Here is a 22371-nt window from a genome sequence, read left to right as displayed (position 1 = left end):
ACTTGTCGGAAAAGTCCCCCCCCCCAGCGGCAACAGCATGCATTCTCAACAGACTCAGTTATCTGCGCTGCGCTGCGCTGCGGAATAATAACCCTTGCCTCTCGTTCGTCCTATCAGCGCGTCGTCGTCGAATACGTTGGGGCCACATACAAGACACTTGGCAATTACAATCTGCACCAGATCAAATGAGGTCTGAGTAGGCAAGCATTCTTCCCGACCTCCAGGCCGTGGCATATTTCAACTTTTTGGCCAGCAAAGGACCAGGGTTGTCGACAGGATCGAGATAAAAGGGCATTAGTCGTCGCCCTAGGGACTCCGTCGTGAGTATGCCGCCGTCCTTGCCGACAGCCTTCTATCAAGAGATCAGTCAAGTCAAACTCCCGAACGTGCGTGCCCTGGACTGGGCGACGCGTACTGGCAAGAATGGGCACCACCCAGCCGGAGAAAAAAGTCCAGTTCGAGCCTGTACTCATGATAGCGCGCGCATCATCTCATAAGCATTGACAACATTGGGGGTTCCGTCTGCGAGCCCCCCGGGCATCATCCGAGCTCCCGGACCCGGGCCGGAAGGGGAGCACCGCCCCTCTCTCTCTCTCTCTCTTCTCACTGCCTCCTATCCTGCCTGCCCTTACCGATCTATTACCGCTCAGCTCCCCCCCCAGCCCAGCAGTATGACCCCCGAAAGCAGTGGTGCTCCTAATTAGTCGGCATACAAGACCGCCCCGGGGGCACCGCCGTCACCCCGTGGGCCCGAGACTCCACCACCACCCAAAGCTCCGAGTCTCCCATCGTCACGACCGAGTCCCACTACGGCACCCCCAAGGCGCCCCCAAGCCCGGGCCCGGACTGAGCGAAGATGGGATTGAAGACCCGCAACCCTCTCTGAATAGTGCGGAGCTGCCGACCACATTCGAGGAGCCAGTTGAAGAAGTGTTTTTTTTTTTCTTTTTGTGGAGAAACAAGAGAAGAAGCGCTCGAGAGGGTGGCTCTTTGACACCTAGACACTGCAACTCAAGAGGGGATACACCCAATACAGCGCCCATGAGGAGTATAACGGAGAAAGACAAGTCTCCTGGACGGGCGGTGGCAATATCCACTACAGCAAAGGTCAGAGCAAGGGTGCATTGCAAGTAGTAGATCGAGCAGTACTCTCACAGTGACCGAGCCGCACGTCAACTTGAATGCCGGACAAACCAACCAAGCTTTGTCTGCTAGAGTTTGACTTGATCCACAGGAACAGAAGAGCAAGTGATAACAATTAGACGTCAAATTCACACCAAATGGACAAGAACCAACACACAACACCTCTCTCGGACAGCAATTTCCATTATTCTTTCCTAAATAAGCCATGCAGCCCAACGCCGATGACACCATCAGGGCGTATCATGGGCAGCCTCGACTCTCGGGCAGGCCCCTCGTAGTCGGCGACATAGTCAAGGTACGTCTCAATGGGGGGAAGAAACCACCTGCGCAAACCGCACACGAATGTGGGTATCAAGCGTCCGGCCAAACGAGATAATTCCCAGTATCAAAGTCCCCCCCGCCAAAAAACCAGCAGTCTCCCTGTAAACTCCATTTCCGATGAAAAAAAGAAAAAGAGCAAGAGAAAAGCCAAAGTCTGCCTCCCATTTTTGTGGGTGCACATGGCTTTGCCGACATGGTGTCGTCTCTCCTGTTGGTCCCCGCCGTTTCGCTAATGCTCCGTTGGGGTAATTCCAGATGCAAATGTGTGTGGTCGACCGTGAAAAAAAAGCAAAGGAAAAATCAGGTTGTAGTGTGGTATCATAGTGGTATATATCGTGTCAGTTCCGGGGATCTTCTGGGCTCCCTCTTTTGTGTTGTGCCCGAGCGTTTGTCTGGCCCCCGGTGCCAGAATATCAACGTCAGCACCAAAGCAAGACCCGCTCGCCCTTCTCTCATTGACCTCGACCCTTCGACCTCAACCCTTCGTAGTTGGATGTTACGTCCGGTTCGATCTCGTACTGTCGCTACGGTCTCGGCCAGCACCTTGACGGACAGCATCATGGTAGCTGGGAATCGGTGGACCGTCGATGTGTGGCGTGGTAGTGTTAGCCCGGAGTGTCGCTGCCGAAGCACCCCGGCTTCGTCCCCCTCGAATCAGAGGCGTGCTGTCGCTATCAGAGCTGTTCCGACGACTGCCGGCCTCCGAATGCTCGGGACTCGTATACTCGGGTGGTGGCGGGTGGCTAGGGTGGTCGACTCCGAGTCCAACCACGGCCGTGCCTCCTTCGCCAGCGGCGCTACTGCTAGGCTCGCCGGGCTCCTCATTGGGCATTAGCTGGGCAAGTGAGATGTCGGTGGGGCTTCGCACCGGACCCGGGCTCGTGGGTGGCAGCATGCGGAAGTTTCCTGACCGAGAGCGATTATGAGTGTGCGTGTCGGAAGGGTTGGGCTGGGTGCGGTAGGTCTGAAGAGATTGGCTGTAGCCGTGGCCTCTAGCCGGTGCACCGGTGTAGCCATCCTTCCTGCCTGATTCCAACAGGATGCTGCCTTGCTCGGAGCCGTACGGCGGCGGAGGCGCGAGGGAGCCTGTGACCGGTGCGAGCCCCCACTTCTTCACATTGGCCTCGATGAAAACAAAGCCGGCCTGACCGAAGTTGACATGAATCGTCGCGGGGCCGGTGGCGCCTATCGCCGGGAAGAAGTTCTGAGACTTGAGGCCGTGGACCACATCCTCGAGCTTCTTGCCGTTGCGCGTGAAGAAGATCGTCCCGGTGCGAGGTCGATATCCTACGCCGATGACATCTCCTTGCACGTACTGCGGACCATAGGAAACGGGAGTGAAGGGTTGGTTGTAGCGGCGGAATCCGGAAGAGAGGTAGCCAACGGACTGTTTGTGGAAGCCTAGAGGATACGTTAGCACGGGAGCAAATAGGCGACGATCAAGGACGCAAACGTACCGGGAAGCCTGAACAACGGGTACGGTTTCGTTGCCATGCCGATGCTGAGCAACGTTGACTCGGGCTTCTCGTACAGCTTTGCTTCCCAGTAGTAGACCTCGTTCTGTTTGGGCACCGGTAGATTGCTCATGACGGTACATTCAGAGTCGAAGAACTCGATCTCGGTGCGGCCTTCGACAAAACAGTTGGCGATCTCGAGCTCGGGCTCAAACTCCCAGGCAGACACGCCCTTCTCTTGTATGGCAAGATACTGCGATAGAGAGATGTCGGTCTGTGCGGACTCGGGTGGATTCGCTGCGATAAATGCTGCAGGTGGGATGTCAAGGTCAGTATTCGTGGTATGGAATGTAGCAGAACAGGAAGCTTGTCTGGGGTTCAACGAACCTTTTGCCCTCAGGTATTCCGTCCGCTGCATCTCGTCCATCGTCTCCAGCGCCTCCTCCTCCTCCCGCGCAAAGGCCTGTTCGTCATCGTACTCGCCCGGCCGGCCGATCCTGTCGAGGAGGATGCGTCCCGATTGTGTGTAGCGGAAGAAGTAGATGATGAGGAAGATGAGGGCGATGAGGATGGCGGAGCCGAAGGAGGACAGCAGGCCGATGACGACGCCGCTGAGGGCGGAGCCCCCGTCGCCCGGCCGCTCGTACGGCGCCATTGTGATGTGGGCTCGTTTGGATGGACGAGGGAGAAAGGAATGACCGGCTGTGTGGTTGTTTTGAAATCGTCGTGTTTGGGGTGAGGGGATGGTTGCGTCACCGGCTGAAGTCGGGCATGCGAGGCAGTCGTTGGTCGTCTGAGGACGGCGATAAGGCAGACAAGGGAGATTCAGGGTATTTGGTCTATTCTGAGGGGAGGCACGGCAAAGAAAAAGAATCGAGGCTGAGGAAAGGATTCGACGAGTCTGAGGACTTGGAGATGGTGGTGAGGAGAGGAGCGGTTGGTCAGGTGTGGTGATCAGGTTTCGGTCGGGGGGTGGTGGTTGCGCCTCCAAACACAAGCCGACGTCAAACTCCCAGGCGCTGTGTCAGTTCTAGAATGGCTGGCGCGGATCCGAATCCTCCGCCCGCAGCAGTGCGCCTGGACCAGACCCCGTTGGAGATTGATTGATCGCTGAAGGGCCTCGAAGCGGGGGGGTTGAAGAGAGCAAATGTACCGGACGTGCAGGAAGGCGAATGCCTATTGAGGGGAGGAAGAAGAAAACAAACGAAACAAACAAACTATGTGGGTGTGTGTGTGTATGGAAGGCTCGTCGTCAAGAGTGAGTGAGTGAGTACAAGAAGTAAGGTAAGAAATGCTGTGCAATCTGCAATCCAGGCGGGAAAGACATGAGGAATGTGGACTGGGGAAAGGGAAGACGGAATGGCCGCCCGCCATGGGACGGAGTGGGTTCCTCTCTCTCCGCCAGCTGGAGGCGCCCAGGCGACACTCACTCGTACTCCGTAGTGGTCACTGGTCTCGCAGCAGTGTTCCCCTCTGCCTGCCCAGGAGCGAGCACTGACTTGCGCCCGCCCTGCCCGTGGTACCCGGCTACTACTCGTGCTGTGCTGCCAAAAGCACCCACTATTCTCCCCCCCAAAACTCGGACGGGCATCAGGTTAGTTGCAGATGGCTTGGCCCTTGACTCTCCGACCTGAAGTAGCGGGGACTTGTTATCGTGCTTTGGGCTGCTAGGTATCCCCACACGTTTTCTCGAACTGACTAGCATTTCCAGCCAGTTCGTCGAGTATCTTGGACAAGGTGCCCCAGTGTTCTGGGCCCTGAATTCCTCCCAGTGCGTAGGGCCCTGTCTGACGGATGACGCTGCTGCTTGCGACGATCCCTTCTCCACAGTCCACCGCCCCAGGCTGCGGTTGTGGTATGGCAAGGCATGGCATGGCATTCAAGGCAAATACAAGTACAAGTAGTAGTCTTTCTTGATCAGAGTGGATTCACAGCTCGTCCGATGTTGGACAGGGCGAGATACTCGAGACGAAGACAAACCTCTTGTTGCTCATCCCTGCACTCGTGTATTGCAATAGTCACCTGTAGTAGTGCGTCATGAGATTAGTTACATAGCTGCCCTTCCCTGCCTTACTCACCACGCAAGGAGGACCTGGAGATGCCTCAATCATCTCAGCTCCTCGCGTGTTCATCGGTCCCCTATCGCTTCTTTTTTCTTCCCTTCTCCTTTAGCCTCTGATTAGGTACGTGACACATTCAGCAGCAAGGCACCCATTCTTTGCTCCCGTTGCATCTGTGCATGTCAGCCCGTAGCGCATGAACCTAAGGCCTCGTGCATGTGCGACGCCTTGGAGTGGGTGGGGATCGTTCCCGTCAGTCAGGGCCATCCAACAGCCAATCGTTTCAAATGCATTGTAACCAACCGCACTCCCTTAATTCCAGGTCGTGCAGAGTGTACGTTTCGGTGGACTCAAAGGGTCGGACTTCATATAATGCTACGGAAGAATCGCAAGCTCAATGTTGAACAAGTAGAAAAGACAGGGAAGAGAAGAGAAGACAAACATCCAGACCCTAACTAGGTAGTCAGTACATGGATCTGTGCACTCGTCTGCAGAATTCGAAGCTTAGTTACCCCGTACACCGCTCCCTCGCTCAGGGACACACCCATGTCCTCGTTTGGTATCACGGCTAGTTAACCCCGGAGCGTAGCAATGCTTGGACCCTGAATTGTCGCATGCCGACGGCCGACAAGCTCCTTGATGAACGCTCCTTGATGAACGCTCCTTGATGAACGCTCCTTGTCTTGGGGGGTGTTCCAGACTTTTAAACTCTCGATCCCTTCCCTTATTGATCATTCCGCGGTGAATAAGCCATCTTCCTTCCCTTCTAAAGATAATCTAGAAACGTGCAACCCGAGTCTCACACAATCTTGACCGTGGCCCTCTTCGCCCTGCGCCCACGTATCATGGTCATCGCGGTGTGGAACTTGCACTTCGCCAGGCCCAGCCGGGTGTAGTCGCCTCCTGATCTGCCCAAGACAAGGAACATGGAGACCCCGTTGGGCCGAGCGGATGGTACCGAGTCGACTGCTCCCGAAGCCAGCCGTCTGCTTTCACGTGTCTGGTTCTCTCGCGGAGGCGCAGCAACAGCTCCGTCGCCGCCCCTATCGCCGTGTCCTGCTGGAGGAGGAGGTTTCGACGGCTCGCTGCCCGACGAGCAGCTCTCGCCGTCAGTCGTGACCCAAACGTCTTCTTGTGGGCTGGTGCCGTCGTCTTCAGGACCGTCGCGCTCCGAAGACGACAGATCGCTGCTGCTGATGTGATCGGTGCCGGCCATTCTATACATGAAGGTGCCTACCAGGAGGCACCATACCTTGCCCGATACCCGAGGCGGAATCTGGCCTAAGCTAGCCGTTCCCTTGTATCTCTTGACGCTCTCTCCATCCTGTTCCAAGAGACAGTCGACATCCAGTAGCCATGATCTGCCCCATGACAGATGATAGTTAAAGTCGGAGGTTAGTGGCCCAGAACCGCTCTTGAGAAGACCATGCAATACAAACCCCTCCAGGATGATGTGTCCAGCGCTCACGACACCATAAGGGTTACTCCCTTTGACAGTGCAAGCTGCCTCTACGACCGACGCTTCTTCACCAAAATGTTGCTCTAGAGTATCGCTGGCGTACCGGGTACTACCTTGCCATTGGACACGCCAGACAATAGAAGCCCATGTCCAGGAAGGCCCCAGATACTCCGCCACTTGCGGCTGCAGGACCTCGTCTCTGAGCCACCGCATTCGATACCAGCACAGCTGTGCCAGCAGAGAATCACCCCAAAGGCCACCCAGGTATTTGGCGCCCGTCATCCTTCCATAGAGTGCCGCTATCCCACTGATTGCCGGGAGTCTGTCCTGTATGTAAGTGAGGTCTCGTTGGCTGTACGCATGGACAGCACTCTCCCAGAACAGATATTGTCGGTGGCCTGGTCAAGCCAATCGGTCAGTTCAAGAGATCGATAGGGGAAGCCTTTCCTTTTCGGTCATGTAGCCTTCTGTGGTGAGAGGAGAGGTTCAGAAGAAAAGGACAAGTTACAAAACGAACCTTTGAAGAACAGACGCTGTATAGATGGAGAGATGGAATTGTCGGACGAGAATCGTTCTGGAAAATGGTGTTCTCCTACTATCTCATCTCGGCAGGTCCAGGCCAGGCCATCATTGTTGAAATGAATAGCTCGCGGTGATAGCACTGACTCCTGGTAAGCCCAAGCCCGCGTAGTGAGCTTCCCAGTCATTTCAGCTGGGGACGTAGATGATAATTGTATCCACTTCACAAAAATCTTGTGTGGCTTCCCACCAACCCGAACGGGGAACGAGATAGGTGACCATTTGGGGTCGCGTTGTGTGAGGAAGGGAACGTTATGGCTCGGGGAGGAGGCAGTCGATATGGTTAGGAAAGAGTTCGAATAGTAGTCGCCCATCTTTGCAGCTTCCTCTTCCCAGTCCTCCGGACTGTCCTGGACGATACATAGCGAGTCGATCCAGATGAATCGGATTCCCAATTTGCGTGCTACTGTAATTGCTTCAGCAAAGACAACGGGCAGATCTCCGAATGGAATCCGTCTAAGCATATTATCCAAGCTAGAACGTGTCGTCTTGAGAGGTTGGAGGTCTGGGTCTCCCCAGCAGTGACTCAATGTCACGTAATGAGCCTTGATGGCCTTGGTTTCGACTAGTTTAACATCCTGATCCCATGTTCCAATATCGAGTACACGCCGTGGCAGTGGCTGTATCTGATGCTGACAGTGCGCATGATGTCCTATACACTCTGAGAGGTTCTTATTTATAAAAGATACTGCAGTTGAAATGTCAACCCGTTTCCGGTAAGGAGGCAGACACCCTGCCGATGTGGTCTGAAAGAAACCATGAGCGGAGAGTCATTCTGGCGACCGTGGAATCTCTTACTGGGTGTGTTGTGTATACAAGGTACCAGGCCAATGGGCTAATACTGCCCCAGACCGTCACGGTCATCCTCTCCGTATATTTCTGCCGAGGACTCACGGTGATGTGAGTCAATATATCCTCGAACTTATAAGAGATTTGTCTAAACACGCGACAAAGCGGACAATCTTTATCAAGAGTCGCGAGCTTAATACCCCTCATGTAAAGTTGCAGGAGCCTTTCTCGGTTGAACCCATTAAGCTCGTCACATTGCTGACAGCATCCCTCTATTGGTAGTGTCGGATGCCCGATCTCCCAGACGACTGCGCAGAGCGGGATGGAGTGTTCAAACGTCCGTCCTAGCCGGCGTATTGAGGTGGCATGTAGAAATTGACTTGCAGCTGTGCAAAAGTAACAACCAAACTTGGCATGAGGGAACGCTTCTTCGCCGCTTCTGCGATACCGTAGACGTCCTCCGCGGAGTCTTCGGCGGACGAGAGGCCGAAGCTTTGCCATCGCAACGAAACCCGGTTGACTTGATTTGAAGGGAAGAGAGGAGAAAAATTACGAGAGGCCCGGGTTCTGTAGAGGGGTCTCACATCTTCAGGCTCACTGCAGAGGCAGCCTGATGAAGAGAACCAATCACAAGAGGTCAGTTCCAGCTCTGCAGGGGTGGCGGTTAGCCAAGGCATCTTCACAGGCGAATAATCGAGGCACTGCAACCGCCTGGTATCCAAGCAGTCGTGTCGTTGTTAGTCATGAAAATGTACCCCCAAATTGCGAAGCCAATCATTGTACTGGCTGAGTCCCTACCCTCCACCACCACCTCTTATATTTCGCACGCGTAGGAACTCATCAAACCCATGCACAGCAGGGCTGTAAGAATGGCTCGAGATATCGGTCATCAAAGTTGAGTTGTCATACATTGCATAAACCAAAAAGAAGGACCGGACCAGTCCCAAGTAAGTACTTATCTATCTTAGCCTGAACCGCTCCTAGTAAAGCACATTCCGTCCGCTGTCCCCAGCGCCCATGAGAAAACCTCTCTTTCCATGCCGTAGACGTGGAGAGAGGATGGGGATGAGATAATATAAGACGGAAAACGCCCATCGCAAACATCTCCCCCTTTAGCCCTCCATCGGCGCAACCGGCTTGCCGGCGTCGACGATGATCTGCTCGTCGACCTTCTTGCCCACCTCGTCGCCGTACTCCACCCGCTTCCACGTCGTGATGCGCGCCTCGTTGAAGTCAAAGTCGAAGACGCGGAGCCTGCGCACGAAGCCGCCGTAGCCGCCGTAGCCACCGAACCCGACACCTCCGGCGTAGCACATCCAGAGCGCGGGCAGCTGCTTCTCCGTATTCATCGACATGGCGCAGTACTCGTTTGCGTGATCACTGCAAAAAAAGAGAAACATCAATGTCAGCACAGGGTTTCCCCAGAACGAGGCCAAAACGTTTGTCTGCGGTGTCAACTCACTGTCCACAGCTGACCATCACGACGCCCTGCTCGACAAGGGCGTCCCGGAACCCGGAATTGTACGTAGGCGCCGTGACGGCCTCTCTCCACTGGCCTTTGAACACCTGCTTCGGGTCTCTGTACTCGGGGAGCGGGATGTGGATAAAAGCGACGTCCATGTGCACGTGCGAATACTCCTTATGTTTCGGCTTGAGGCTGTTGGCCGTCTGCTTGAACCAGTCGATCTGGTTCTTCTTGAGCCAGTCGTAGCCGTGATACTTCTTCTCATCGGGCGAGTAGGCGTGGGTGTCGAGCAGGTAGACCGTCAGCGCCGAGTGGGTCGTCTTGCCGCGACCGAGGACCTCCACATAGTAGTTGCCCACGCCGTCGAGATCCTCTGGCCCAGCTCGAGAAAGGGAATAGGGCAGGGTCTCTATAAGAGACATCTGAGCGGCTCTTGGCAAGGAACCCTCATCATCATGGTTGCCAAAGATACAGGCATAAGGTATTTTACGCTTGATCAAGAGCGAAGCGTACTTGAAGATGGCCTAGACATCGTTAGCAAGCGCGCCCTCGCTTACGGAGGAGAACCGTGGTTGAACCTACCGACTGCGCATCTGGTGCAGTTTCGCCGTTGACCTGGTCTCCACTAAGAACCACCATATCCGGGCGTTCCTCATCGAGCATCTTGCTCACAAAGTCCAGAGTCCGGGGGTCGGCCTCACACTTGCCACCATTGTAGCTGTCCGGAACGGCCTCTCGACATGCGCCGACGCCAGTACTCAGGTGCAGATCCGCCAACTGCATAATCTTGAATTTTCCAGTGTCATGTATACGGGGCTGTGGCCTTTGAGCCGGCTGCTGGGTGCCTCGGCGGATGGTGATGTGCGCCGCGGGAATGGACCCCGAGTCCAGAAGCAACGGGACGCCCACTATGTTCCAGCCATCGCGTGCCTCCACTGCGTCATCCCCAAAGAGCACGTCGACGCCTGTCACTGCCGACTTGGAATCGCTCGCGTGTCGCTTTGCCGACCTCTTGATCCACAATCCGGACGGCCTGGCCTCCCACCTTTCGTCCTCTTGGCCCTTGACACTGGAACCCGGGTCGAGTCGGCCCACCGTGATGTCCATGACAACCTTGTCGTCAGGGGTTAACTCCTCCTCTTTTTTCCTTTGGATATGCACATATGCGGTCGACGTGAGGGCCTTGCCGAGGAAGAGGTCCTTCTCTATGCGGTGCCAGCTGTCGCCTTCGAGCTTGCATGATGAAAACGGGTTGATGCCAGAGCATCTCGTTATCGTGATGTCTGTGATTACAATGCCTGGGTGGTGCTGTGGTAGATATTCGTGTATTGAGGAGGGGAGAACGCGAAAATTGCGGTCGAGGAAGAAGAGGGTGACGATGGTGACGATGGCGGCGGCAGCCACCTGCGTGATGGTCCGAAACTGGTTGCAGGAAGATCCTTGTCAGCCCAAAAGAGTCGCCTGATGAGAGCTCGCGCCTCCTCAGATTGGTTGGGAGCCAAGATAGAACACTTACAATGCGCCGCGCCATGGTTACAAAGCTCCCAACGGTCCAAAGAGCCGCCGCGGAAGGCCCTCACGGGGGGAGCAGCCTCGCCGCTGTTGACGGTTATGAAGTATTTGGGATGTGTGCCGAGGACATGCCCAACGACATATCACCTCATGTCGAATGGGGGGGTGTAGAAAGCGTCTTTCCAAGGCCGGGCAGGGTGATGTATGAGGAGTGTTCAAAAGTTCTTTCTCAAAAAAGGTTCGAGATGAATGCAGGCCTTGAAAGAAGGTGAACTGAGGACAAGTTGTAGCGCCGAGATCTGATTTGCCATACCGGCTCTTGGCACAGTTACGAAAGTGGATTTCCTGGGTAATTTAGCATGTGCCCAGCTCTTGTCGATCCATTCAGGGGAAAGCTACAGTGGATTTTGGGCAGCTGAGGCGCTGTTTAGGGGACCGGTAGGCGCACTTACCGCCTGCCAAAAGCGGTAAGGAACTCACTGGCGTTCTAGAATCTGAAATCTGGGGGTATCCGCTGACCCACTAAAAATCTAGGGCCGAAGTTCAAAGTTGCTGCATCTTACAGGGAACTGAAGGATTGCCAACTTTGAAGAGGAGAGCCATTCAACTTCCCATATCTTTAAAGAGAGTGCCACCTGATATGTTCGGAGACAACCCGCATCATATGAAAGCCTGTTCCTAACACCGAATCTACTCACATGTGGTCAATGCCTTCGCGCGGGGCCTTGATGGCCTCAAGAGCGCTGCCCTTGCGGCAAAGGTCATCCCTTCAGACTCCCTTTCACATAAGCCGAGCGTACTCATTCCCACGGACTGTACAAGGTAAGAAGACTGGTTTTATCCCAAGAGAGAAGTTCAAATACCTGTTTGCTCTCATTAGACCTGTCTTACAAAACACAATCATCGTCTCATGATCTCACAAAACCCTACCCCTGAACATGCACGCGACACTTGGTCCCCATTCTCTGCCTCGGATACTGACTTGTTTTTTCCTCAACAGAGCACGATACTGTCTTCTTAGAAGCCCCTTACAAGGGTGGAGAATACAGGCTTCATCGCGCCGGACCGCTCAAGGCCGACGAGCCCGTCCAGCTCAAGGACGCCAGGCGCACCACCTTGGACGCTGCCCACATCATCGGCAAGTCGTCTCGCGATGTGATCAAGACTAGGAAGGGCCTGGTATTCCGCGTGCAAGAGCCAACTCTGGGCTCATTCATGCTGTGCGCTCCCAGGGGAGTGACCCCCGTACGTATATCTCTCACTTCACACTCTGCCCTCCCACACAGCTCTGGATGAGAGCGGCAAGACTAACACACAAGACCACTCCAAGATATACCCGGCAGATGCCAACTTCATCGTCAGCCTTCTGGATATCAACCTCCCGGTACCGGGTGAGGACCCCGACGCCGATGCACAGCCCCCCTTTGAGTAGGTCACCCTTCTGATGGAACCACATGATGATCATTACACTCATTCAACCCCACAGGATCTTCGAGGCCGGCACCGGCATGGGCTCCCTGACCCTCCACCTCGCCCGTGCCATCCACGGAGCCAACCCGCCAGTCTCGCCGTCCCTTCGGCAATCCCTCGTTGATGCACCCTATCAGCGATCCAATCACAACATCTTCACCTCGCCCGCGGACCCGGAACCCTCCTCAGACCCATCATCCACCTCCGAACCCACCACCACCACCACCACTGACCCATCTTCCGCGACCCTCAGCCACCACACCCTGGACTTCCCAACCGAGGCCCAGTCCCAAGCCTGGGAAGCCCACCTCTCCTCCCGCCGTGCCGTCATCCACACCCTCGACAACAGACCCGCCCACTCGCGCAGCGCCCACAAGAACGTCCGCCGCTTCCGCCGCGCGCTCTACCTCCCGGACATCGACTTCCACATCGGCTCCGTCCAGTCCTACCTCTCGGCCCGCCTGGCCGCAGCAGCAGCAGCAGCAACCTCCGCCCAGACCTCCCCCCTTTCCTGGCTGGAGGAGGAGGAGGACCACCCCTTCCTCGCGCACGCCATCCTCGACCTGCCCGACGCCTGGGACACGGCGGGCGAGCTGGCGATCCGCTGCCTCAAGCCCGACGGCCTGCTCGTCGTCTTCGCCGCCCAGCTCACGCAGGTCGTCCGCTTCGCCGCCGAGGCCGCCCGCTCCGGCGCCCCCGTGCGCCAGGAGCGCGTCGTCGAGCTCGCGACCAGCACCGTCGCCGGCGGCTCCGGCGGCGGCGAGGGCACGCTGTCGTCGAACCTGGCCGGTACCGGGGGCCGCGAGTGGGACGTCCGCCTCGTGCGCGGGATCAGGAAGACCGAGGCGGCCGAGGAGGCGGGCGGCGAGGTCGTCGACCTGCAGCAGACTCCCGAGGAGCGGCTCGTCACGGTGTGCCGGCCCAAGGTCGGCGCGTACACCGCCGGCGGAGGGTTTGTGGCGGTGTTCAGGAAGCTGGAGACGAGGAGCAGGAGCTGGGTGTCTGGCCAGGGGCGGGTAGATGCTGAGGGTGTTGCTGCTGTGGAGCAGAAGGAGATGGAGGTGAGGAGAAGGGAAACGGAGTGATTAAGAGGTTGTTGAGTTGGATGTTTGATATGTGTATAGATGTGAGCATGACTTCCTATCATAATGCTGTAAGATAAAGATCGTGTATCAAAGAAGGACAGAGATGGGCCTCATGAATCATAAAACAGAACCCTGAGTAGATCAGACTTCGACCCAACATTCGTATGGGGCATACTGCTCGGAAAGCCTGCCACCGTGTTCGAACCGTACCGTTTGCCTCCAGAGACCAAAGACATGGCTGGCAGAGAGTCAAGGTAGAGATGTGTATGAAGAAGACCAAAGCATATCTCGTGTTTCCATGCGTTGCTATCTTGATTTGCTACAAAGAGGAGGGGGTATCTCTCAGATGACGCTCGCTGCGAAGTCGCTCACTCGCTCTGCTCGCTATGAATATAGGAAACTCCCAGACGAAAGCCCAAGCCGAACCAATTACCCGATAATCAAATCCAATACACATACGTCAGTCCGTCCATCCGTCCGTCCGTCCACACTCAAGACCAGTTACCCGACCGAGTCCGAGGCTCACAACCTGCACTTCCCCAAAAGTCTCTCTCTCTCTCTCTCTCTCGCGCCCCAAGAAACGAAGAATGAACCTGGCCCACATCCGCCAGCATGTGTGAGAGACCCGCAAGAAGTGCAATGGAGCCAGCATTGCCACCATTAAGAAAAGGAAGCCCCTATTGAGACACAAGAACCATTAAGAATTCCCTTGCCAGTTTGAGGGTTTTGCAACCCGCCTGCTAGCCAGCCAGTGACGATGACAGTATTTGTGAAAAGGGGAGACAAGGAAAGTGAAAAGAAGAGCCAGATATCTCCTTGAACAAGAGAAGATCGCCCGAGTGTTTGTTGAAAGAAAGAAAAGACGCCCCTCTCTCCCAATAAAGGGGGTCCCGTGAGGGGATTGCGAGGGCGTCTTGCAGAAAACGCCGTACTGATGCCCGGCTATCCTGCGGTCTTTGTTCGTAGGGAAATGGGCCGAAGGCAGAGCTGGCTCTAGCCTTGTCCCGTGCCGTTGAAAAGGCTGATAATGTATAAGAATTAAAAAGACCTCGGGCTCGCGCCCTCTCTGATCTTGAGTCCTCCCTCTGGGTCACATCGATGTAGGCTTTGAATAGGATAGTGTAGCCATCCAGTACAATATGATGGATAGCCAGTACAGAAAATGTTGCAAATCATCAGTCGCGAGACTCGGGGTCTGTATAGATATGTCGTTGGGATGCCGGGAAGATACAGAAACAACATGGACAGATAACGTAGATATATAGAAGCGCATGGTCGGATGATGCGCCAAAAATAAAAAATAAAAAACGTCGCTTGGTAAACGAAGTTCGTAAGTCGTAGTAGGTGTCGTAGGTCGTGTAAAAACAAGGTAAACATTGTGGAATTAAATGCTCGCCACCCGCTTCACATCCGGGACCCTGGCGTAGCAAACCGTGAGCTTCAAGCTCGTGGCCCACTCCTCGCACTCGGCCAGCAGCGACCGGTCGTTCCAGATGCTGCCGGCGATGGCGCCGACATTGGCCGCGGACCCCTCGTAGCAGCGCGCGTGCCACCAGCGCCCGACCTTGGCCACCATGTTGGTGATGCTCTCGTCCGCCACGGGGCTCTCGTCGCTCATCATCTCCGCCAGGCTGCGGTCGTCCTTCTTGGGCCTCCTCTTGCCCTTGTTGTCCTTCCCGGCCGCCGTCCTCGCGGCGGCGGCGGCGGCGGTGGCGGCGGGGCCCTCCTTGCCCACGTCCGACGGGCGGCGGGCGATGGGGCTGGCGACGGGCACGCCCACGCGGCACGACTTGACGTCCGAGAACCCCCGCGCGGCCAGCATGCGCACGATGGCGTCGGCGCAGGACCCGATGCTCGTCTCGGGCGACCGCGCGTGGATGCGCTCCTTGAGCGCGCGCACGGCCCGGCGCGTGCGGGGCCCCATGTTGTGGAGGTCGAGGTCGAGGATCGACAGCTCGAGGTAGCCGCCCGGGCGGAGCACGCGGCGGGCCTCGGAGACGACGTTGCGGTAGTGCGCCTCGGGCGCCGCGGCGGGGAACCGGAAGACGACCGAGGTGAAGCTCTCGGGCGCGAAGGGGAACCGGTGCGCGTGCGAGGTATACTGGATCTGGTGGTGGTTCGGCGGGCTCAGGGGGAAGGCGGCGGCGCTCTTGTGCTCGGCCGGCAGGGGCGCGCGCGGAGAGAGGTTGAAGAAGGTCGCGGCCGGGTAGGTCTCGGCGGCGTAGAAGGACCAGTCGTCGTTGCCCAGGCCGTCGATGACCAGGATCGAGTGGCGCTTCAGCGAGCCGATCACCGGCACGAGCTCGTCCCGCGCGGGGCTGAAGAGGACGTGTCCAAAGGTGAGCCACTTGCTGACCGTCATCGAGCCGACGCGGAGGTTGACCTGCGAGAGGGGAGAGTTGTCCTCGGAGGACTGGGAGCAGGAGCTCGTAGTCGACGCCCTGGACCTCCGTTTGGTGCCCGTGGAAGCTCCGCTGTTGCGCTTCGACATCTGGCTCAGATCGCCGCTGATGTTGCGGTCGCCATACCCGGACACAAACTCGCCGACCGAGAACGGAGTCAATGGGTTCGCGTCCTGGTCGATCGCCTCGTTAAGTTTCGACACCACCTCGGCCTCGTAGATGCTAGAGGTTGCCAAGGGCTTCTCGGCCATCATGGCATCTACGCTCTTCGCGGGGTTTGGCGGCGGTGCGTAGACCGGCGACTCGAGTGGCTTGCCCTCCTCCTTGGCCAGCCTTCGCCCATACCCTTCAAGATGGAACGGCACTCCTTGCGAAGAGCCAGCAGACGGTGGGACCTTCAGAGATTCCTCACCGAGGAGGTCATTGTACTCATCCCAGATCTCGTCCTCAACCAAGGGGGCATGCGCATCCCGGATGATTGCTGTCGTGTCGGCGTAGCTGAGCATTCCGGAGCTGCTTGACGTGGTGCATGCAGTATCTTGGGAGCCCTTGCGCGGGGAGAATCTCAAGAATTCGTTGGCAATAGGATTGTTGGCGAGGCTATACCCTGCTGGTGGCGCGCGATGGCCATCCGAGTCAGTCGTATCGACAGTCGCGGTAGAACCGTCCCGGGTTAGTTCCGGTGTCGATGGCTTTGGTGGGCTCGGGCCCTTCGCTAGAGAATCCGTATCGACTACGACACTTGTCTGAGGTGGCAACTGCAGGCTGATCCGGTTGAAGGGCCTCGAAAAGCTCTTCGAAGATGTCTGCTCTGGCCGGGCGCTGATGACCTTGGGGATTCGGCCAACTTGAGGCAAGCGACTGGGACGTCCTGGTCGGGGAGGGGATGACTCTGTCCTGTCCGCTCGGTCCTGGGCAGGGTTGCTAAGCTGAGGGCTGTCAGTTCCCTCAGAACCTTGCCTTCGAGGCAGCTCTGCGGACCTGGCGAGACTTGGGACCGCAGAGTTCGATCTTTGCCTTGGTAGTCTCCCCTCAACACTAGGTGAAACGCCTCGACTCTCGATTGTCTCCTTGGGTGGTAGGTGCAGCACCTGGGCTTCACGTAGGATGTTCTGAACGGCAGGGATGTCCACATCATCTTCCTGCTCAGATGAGTCCATCATCGTGTAGAAAGCGACCGGCTTCGGCTCTTGCTTCACCTGCACGACCTTCACGCTCGTGGCCACTCTCGTAGCTGCCTTTGGCTGCTGCTGCGCAACTGCAGGCTGGCTCTGGGAACGGCCGAAGAGGTTCCACTTCCTGGGAGACCGCGTCCTCTTGGTGAGCTTCTTTGGCGCGGTGGCCTCCTTGCGTCCCCGTACTGGTTCCGGGGCAGGCTCCATGATGGAATCATCGGACATGATGGCAGTGTCCAGGCTACTGATGGAAGGTTGAGGGATACCCTGCGGCGGGCGGACGACAATCGGCTTCGGTAGGCGGATCTGTGGCTGGTCAGGTGCTTGATTGAGGCGCTGCATGGACCGTCGAAAAGCCAAAGTCGACCTCATCGCTACTCCTTCGAAATCACTGCTGTCGGAGGGCCGTCTAGAACCGATTGAAGAGGCCGTGGTTGTTCCACGTGGAAAGGCAGAAGGCCAGAGTGTTTGGCGTCCGTCCCGGGATGAAAGCGAGACCTGAGAATCGTTTCGAGAGTCGACACTCGGCCGGCCGAAAGGCAGACTCTGGTTACTCTCGGTGCGGCTCAGTTCAGAGCTGGTGTTCCTGTTCTCGATAACCTCGCCACTAGAGATGACAATGGGGTTCATCCTCTCCAGAAGGAACGGATCATGGGACTGAACACTGCTAAGACTCTCCTGAGATGATCCAGGAAGCTCACGGGAGCCAGAACCACTGGTGCTACTTCGCCTTCGGTGCGAACCAATGCGTCCATAGCCTTCATGGCCAGTACCAGCGGCCGGGCCTTTGCGGGCTTTCTTTTCCTTCTTGTCCACCTGGGGGATGTCTGACGTGGTTTTGGTGCGTCTGCCAAACAAGGGAAACCTAGTCCGGAAGGTTGACACGCTTGGACTGGGAGTTCTTGTGGTCCTGCCGGCCTCCTGGGCCTGAGGTTGGGGGATCTCTCTACTGGAGGCTGCTTCCTTTCCACGGGGCGCTTTGGAAGATATCTGGGGGCGGTCTACATTAGAAGCCGAAGCCGGGGTCACGGATCTGCTACCTGCGCTTGGTGGTGCCGGGCCGACGCTCGTTCGCCTGTTCTCTGTGAACGAGCTGGAAGACAGGTTGCTATGAATGACCGGCAGTGGAAATCCAAACTGGGAATGAAGATCCGGGGTGCCATCTCTGCTCGGACGGATGGGCGGCGTGGCGCGTGGAGAAGTCACAGGCTTCTGCCTCGGAGCGGGAGAAGCTTGCGGAGGAGGAGAGATAGGAAAGGGTTGGCTCTTGCCTCGAACCTGCTTGGAAGCAGGAGAGGCATCCTTCTGAGGGCTGGCCTTGAACTTCTGGGAGGATTTCCTTGGCGGCGGACTGGGAGGGGGAGGAGACAGCCTCTTCTTCTTCGTCTTCTCCTTTCTGTCCTCTGCCCTCACAGTCGAGTTGGACGAAGAGCTAGTCGACAGCTCCCGGATGGTGGACAGATTGGCCTTGGTGATTTCATCTTCCTCGTTTGTGCCCCTCCTCTGTCGTACCTGCGCCGGGCTGCTATGTTTGATGGTCCTTGGGCCGGGTGTCCGTATCGGCGCAACCAAGCAAGGAGACTGAGAAGAGATAGACGTGGGAGTGGTATCCCGAGAGTAGGGCCCTGGCCCGGGAGACTCCGAGAACCTGGTGGATGGGCTCCCACTGAACCCGCTGAGCTGACTGCTCGTGCCCGAGAACAATGGAGTAGGGGGTGGCAAGTCCTGGGTAGAAAGCTTGTAAGGAAGATCCAAGCCCAGGCCATCGGGCGTTGCAAAAGGCCTGACATCCCGATACCTGTCGAGCTCAGGGTATATCGTCACAGTATGAGCCGACGTCGCCGGTAGCTCCACTGCCTGTGCAACCTGGATCTCCATCGGGCTGGCGGTAATGAAACGGTCGAGGGTATGGGACGCGGATGAATCAGGTGTTGCCTGCGAGCGAGCTTCGCCGGACGAGCCACTGCCTCTCTCCGAGCTGGAATGAGAGCTGTCGGGCTGCGGGTTCGCCGGGCCTTGGAACCAATTTGCGGATTTCCTGCGCAAGACGTTGCGGGGTGACTTCGTCCGGGGATCGGCCAACTTGGCGGGCGGCGATGCAGAGGGAATGGCAGTCTGCGACGCAGACCTGGAAGAGACAGTACTGCTCACGGAATTCCAGGACTGGTTCTGGTGTGTAAGTGGCGGCCGGCTTCCCTGGCCCGGAAGAGATGGACGTCTCTGTGAAGGAGCTTGCGGTATCCTGCTGGTCGTGCTCGGCCTACTCGCGTCTTGCCTGGAAGGCCGCACAGTCGCCATGTCCTTTCGCGGTCTCGATTCCGGTCTTGAAGAGGTCCTGTCCGTGCTAGAATCCGAATGGCCAGCGACGAATTGCGAATGTTGCCCAGGACGCAACATCTTGGTCGGTTGTAAGCCAGGTCCACTCCTGGAAGCCATTATATATACCTAATCCAGATTCTCAACAGCGTCTTCCAACATCATACAGCTTTGTTGTATTAGGCTCGCATCCTAAAGGGTAATCGATCCGCAAGAGGCCTATTGCCACGATATCAGTATGACAACAGAAACACGGTAAGAATATCGTGGTACTGCATCAGACAGAGAAACACCGAGTATGGGTTTTCTTACTTGGATGGAGAGCTGAAGCCTCGGCAAAGAAAGTCCCGGATTGTTGTGCAACTCGAGAGCGGTTCGAGACGATGTACAAGCGGCTTGCCAACCCAGGTTTACTAAGCCAAGATGCGCGATCCGGGTTGAGGCTGATATGTCTATATACGGGGCCTCCCCTGGATTTGTGTATGTGTAAGATTGATGCGCGGCAGGCCGACGAGAGATTGTTCCTCAGCAGCGGCGGAACGATTTGCGCCGGGTGGTGCAGGGTATGAGAAGCAGTCAATGCTGTATGCCCCGAAGAACGGCTCGGGTCCTGATGGAGGGTAGGGAACAATTTTCTTCAGCAGATGGTGTGGTGGGCTCGTGGGGTGGTAGTACGAGTAGCCGGCAGAGGGGATGGGCGTCTAAGTGAAATCCTGCCGCCTCTCAGAGGAAAGCGTTGTCGTAATTCGTAATGCAAGCCGTGCTCCTAGGGTGGTATTCGTGTGAACGGGGGGCGACTGCTCGACTTGGAAGTCAAAGGGAGAGAAGCCGGGAAATGGAGAGATCAATGACAGGTTACGGAGACAAGAGAGAAAGAAGGTAAATATCAACAGTGAGGCAGTGGGATGCCATGAGCAGTGCGACGACTATATTGGTTTATACATCGACTACTCCGTGCTCGGCTTGACCTCGCCCGCTTGCTGCGTAGACCCAGCGAAAAGGACAAGCTGCAGCGGAGGTGTGCGTCTATCACAGCCAAAGAACATGGGGATGAAGCCGGGGTCAAGGACATCGACGAAGGCTGCCGGGATGTACGGTACCTCTTTGGGTTCTGCCAGGAACCCCAAAACAGATCACAGATGGGACAATGACAAGCGTGGCGTTTGCACCCTTGTCGATGTACTTGAACAGGCCAGGGCCAAGGGCCAGGTTGAAAGGGCATGCTGGGGATCACGCCTGTAAGTCAGGTGTCTCCGGGAAGGAAGAGGCATGGCCGGTCAACCCGTTGGATTGGCAGAGCAGGCGTGCATGTGGGAGCAGATCATACAGAACAGTCCCACTCCTTTGAGTCACCCGAGAAGGGCCGGCCTAGACGGCCAGGCCAGCCAGCCAGCCAGCCAGCCTTTACGGTACCTAGCGATACTGGCACGACTGGTCTTGTCTGTCGAGTAGTTAGGTAGCTAGACTTGCGAGAGAGGGGGCGCGGGCCGTTGAAGTGGAGACAAGGGACTACCCTGACATTAACAGCCGTTCACTAAGGTCGAAGAGCACCGGCGGCCCACGCCTTGCCGTTTCCACTGTAAGTCTTGGAGACGGCGTCGTCCTTGGAGCGGGCGAGAATAGGACGCGCATGATGCCATGATTGCCCGTGAGTGGTGAGGGCAGGTGGGAAACGGGGCGGATCAGCAGAAGTTTCTTCAGGTCGGTACCAGACGCACCAACCGCGCGCTCTCGCCAGTCTGTGCGAGCAGACTCTCTCTCTCTCTCTCTCTTTCTCACGCTACAAAGGCGCTGCCTGCAGCAGCGAACTGCGCCGCCATGCGCGTAAAAGCCAGGCCCTGGGAGATGCATATCTCGATGCCCTATGAGATCGCTCAAGTGGTGCCTGACGAACGCCATTGGGCAGGCGAGCCCTGTAACCTCGCAGCAACCCCTGCAAGAGACCCTGAGGTTTTCCTTCGAGAGGCCTCTGGTGCCTGCACTGCTCTCAGAGGCTGCTGCTGAAGCGAGAGACAACGATCGTCATGACGGCGATGGCGGCATGGTCGGTTGCATCATCTTGCGGTGAACAGTCGAGCCTAAGACACACTAGAAGAAGTAGGAGAGGGCACTTGATCAATGTGAGCCCGGTAAAAGAGTCGGTGAGACAGCAATGCCACATGGTCAAGGGCTCTCTTAGCTTCCAGGCATGGCGTGGGCGGGGGAGGAGCGCACACAACGTCCACGCGGAAAGAGAGGAGGATGGGAGAGACCACTTCGTAAAGGTGTGTGTGTGTGTGTGTGTGTGTGTGTGTGTGGGTGGGTGGGGAGGCAGCTGGGAGAGAGGCCATATCGGATGGAGGAAGGTCTGGTGTTGGCGGAGGGGGGAAAAAGAAAAGCTGGCCTGGGCTTCGGCGGGTATTGGCGGGGACACTTGCTCTGTTTGCTCTCTAGTGTCGCTTAAACCAGCGCCTAAAACAACTTCAGCACCGCCATACTGACCTCACTTCAGGTCCATGGGTGTCCAGACGATTTGGTTGGGACTTCCTCTCAAGCCATGAAATGCCGCCCTCTGGCCGACAGCTAACCACTTTACACGTCCGTTCCCTATGGCTGGCTGTCATCTCCATCTCTCATCCTACCAAGAAAACCGCAGATCGGACAGATGAACGCATTACTGGTCGATATCCGCCAGTCAGATGCCCATCCAGAGACGGCGTGTTTCCAGTTATGCAAGATCTGGCGATTGCTGCTGAGCAGCGCGTTCCCTCCAATCCTGAGGACTGGCAATGATGCTGCAGGCTTCACCCATGCGTCGAGCTGCATATCTGCATGTCTCACTCTGGCGACCAGCCGACCGGTCACTTTTAGCACATCCGGCACGTCTTCCTAGACCTGCATGTCTCCAAAGCTAAGGAACTAAGGAACCCTCAACGGCGCTTGTCAGGCCAGCGGGCGTGGAAACGAACGACCAACATTACTTGACTATCCATAATCCTTAGGTAACAGAGGTGTCCGTATGTATCGCACCGTAAAAGGACTCAGTCTGCGAACAAATGCTGATCCTGGCGGGGTAGGTAACCAGCAGGGACAAGGGTTCCGGACAAGGGTACGGAGAGACGGGCACCATTGCAACAACGTTGTCACCCACCCTCCAGCTGC

The 22371-nt window shown here is 56.8% G+C and overlaps 5 protein-coding genes across 5 annotated transcripts; 1 reads left to right on the top strand and 4 right to left on the bottom strand.

Moving 5' to 3' along the window:
- Nucleotides 1-1960: 1960 nt before the first annotated feature.
- E0L32_009812 (uncharacterized protein) lies at nucleotides 1961-3573 on the bottom strand (the record flags this gene model as incomplete). The annotated part of the gene is made up of 3 exons (XM_031144816.1): nucleotides 1961-2865; nucleotides 2922-3227; nucleotides 3306-3573. 3 exons carry the CDS (start codon nucleotides 3571-3573, stop codon nucleotides 1961-1963), a joined length of 1479 nt encoding a protein of 492 aa, XP_030990461.1.
- A 2204-nt stretch (nucleotides 3574-5777) lies between these two features.
- On the bottom strand, nucleotides 5778-7662 carry E0L32_009811 (uncharacterized protein; the record flags this gene model as incomplete). Its single annotated transcript, XM_031144815.1, has 3 exons — nucleotides 5778-6835; nucleotides 6955-7594; nucleotides 7654-7662. The coding sequence occupies 3 exons, from the start codon at nucleotides 7660-7662 to the stop codon at nucleotides 5778-5780; spliced, it is 1707 nt and encodes a 568-aa protein (XP_030990460.1).
- Nucleotides 7663-8917: 1255 nt separating this feature from the next.
- E0L32_009810 (uncharacterized protein) lies at nucleotides 8918-10801 on the bottom strand (the record flags this gene model as incomplete). Its single annotated transcript, XM_031144814.1, has 4 exons — nucleotides 8918-9185; nucleotides 9268-9794; nucleotides 9853-10674; nucleotides 10787-10801. The coding sequence occupies 4 exons, from the start codon at nucleotides 10799-10801 to the stop codon at nucleotides 8918-8920; spliced, it is 1632 nt and encodes a 543-aa protein (XP_030990459.1).
- Nucleotides 10802-11720: 919 nt separating this feature from the next.
- E0L32_009809 (uncharacterized protein) lies at nucleotides 11721-13337 on the top strand (the record flags this gene model as incomplete). Its single annotated transcript, XM_031144813.1, has 5 exons — nucleotides 11721-11736; nucleotides 11783-11961; nucleotides 12015-12027; nucleotides 12069-12210; nucleotides 12269-13337. 5 exons carry the CDS (start codon nucleotides 11721-11723, stop codon nucleotides 13335-13337), a joined length of 1419 nt encoding a protein of 472 aa, XP_030990458.1.
- A 1384-nt stretch (nucleotides 13338-14721) lies between these two features.
- Nucleotides 14722-19311, bottom strand: E0L32_009808 (uncharacterized protein; the record flags this gene model as incomplete). The annotated part of the gene is made up of 1 exon (XM_031144812.1): nucleotides 14722-19311. One exon carries the CDS (start codon nucleotides 19309-19311, stop codon nucleotides 14722-14724), a length of 4590 nt encoding a protein of 1529 aa, XP_030990457.1.
- Between the last annotated feature and the right edge of the window lie 3060 nt (nucleotides 19312-22371).

The sequence above is a fragment of the Thyridium curvatum genome (assembly GCF_004353045.1).
Source record: "Thyridium curvatum strain D216 chromosome Unknown NODE_74_length_206198_cov_80.914379, whole genome shotgun sequence".
NCBI lineage: Eukaryota > Fungi > Ascomycota > Sordariomycetes > Thyridiales > Thyridiaceae > Thyridium > Thyridium curvatum.
The sequence above is the reverse complement of the archived record's forward strand: the minus strand, read 5'-3'. Positions and strand labels throughout refer to the sequence as shown.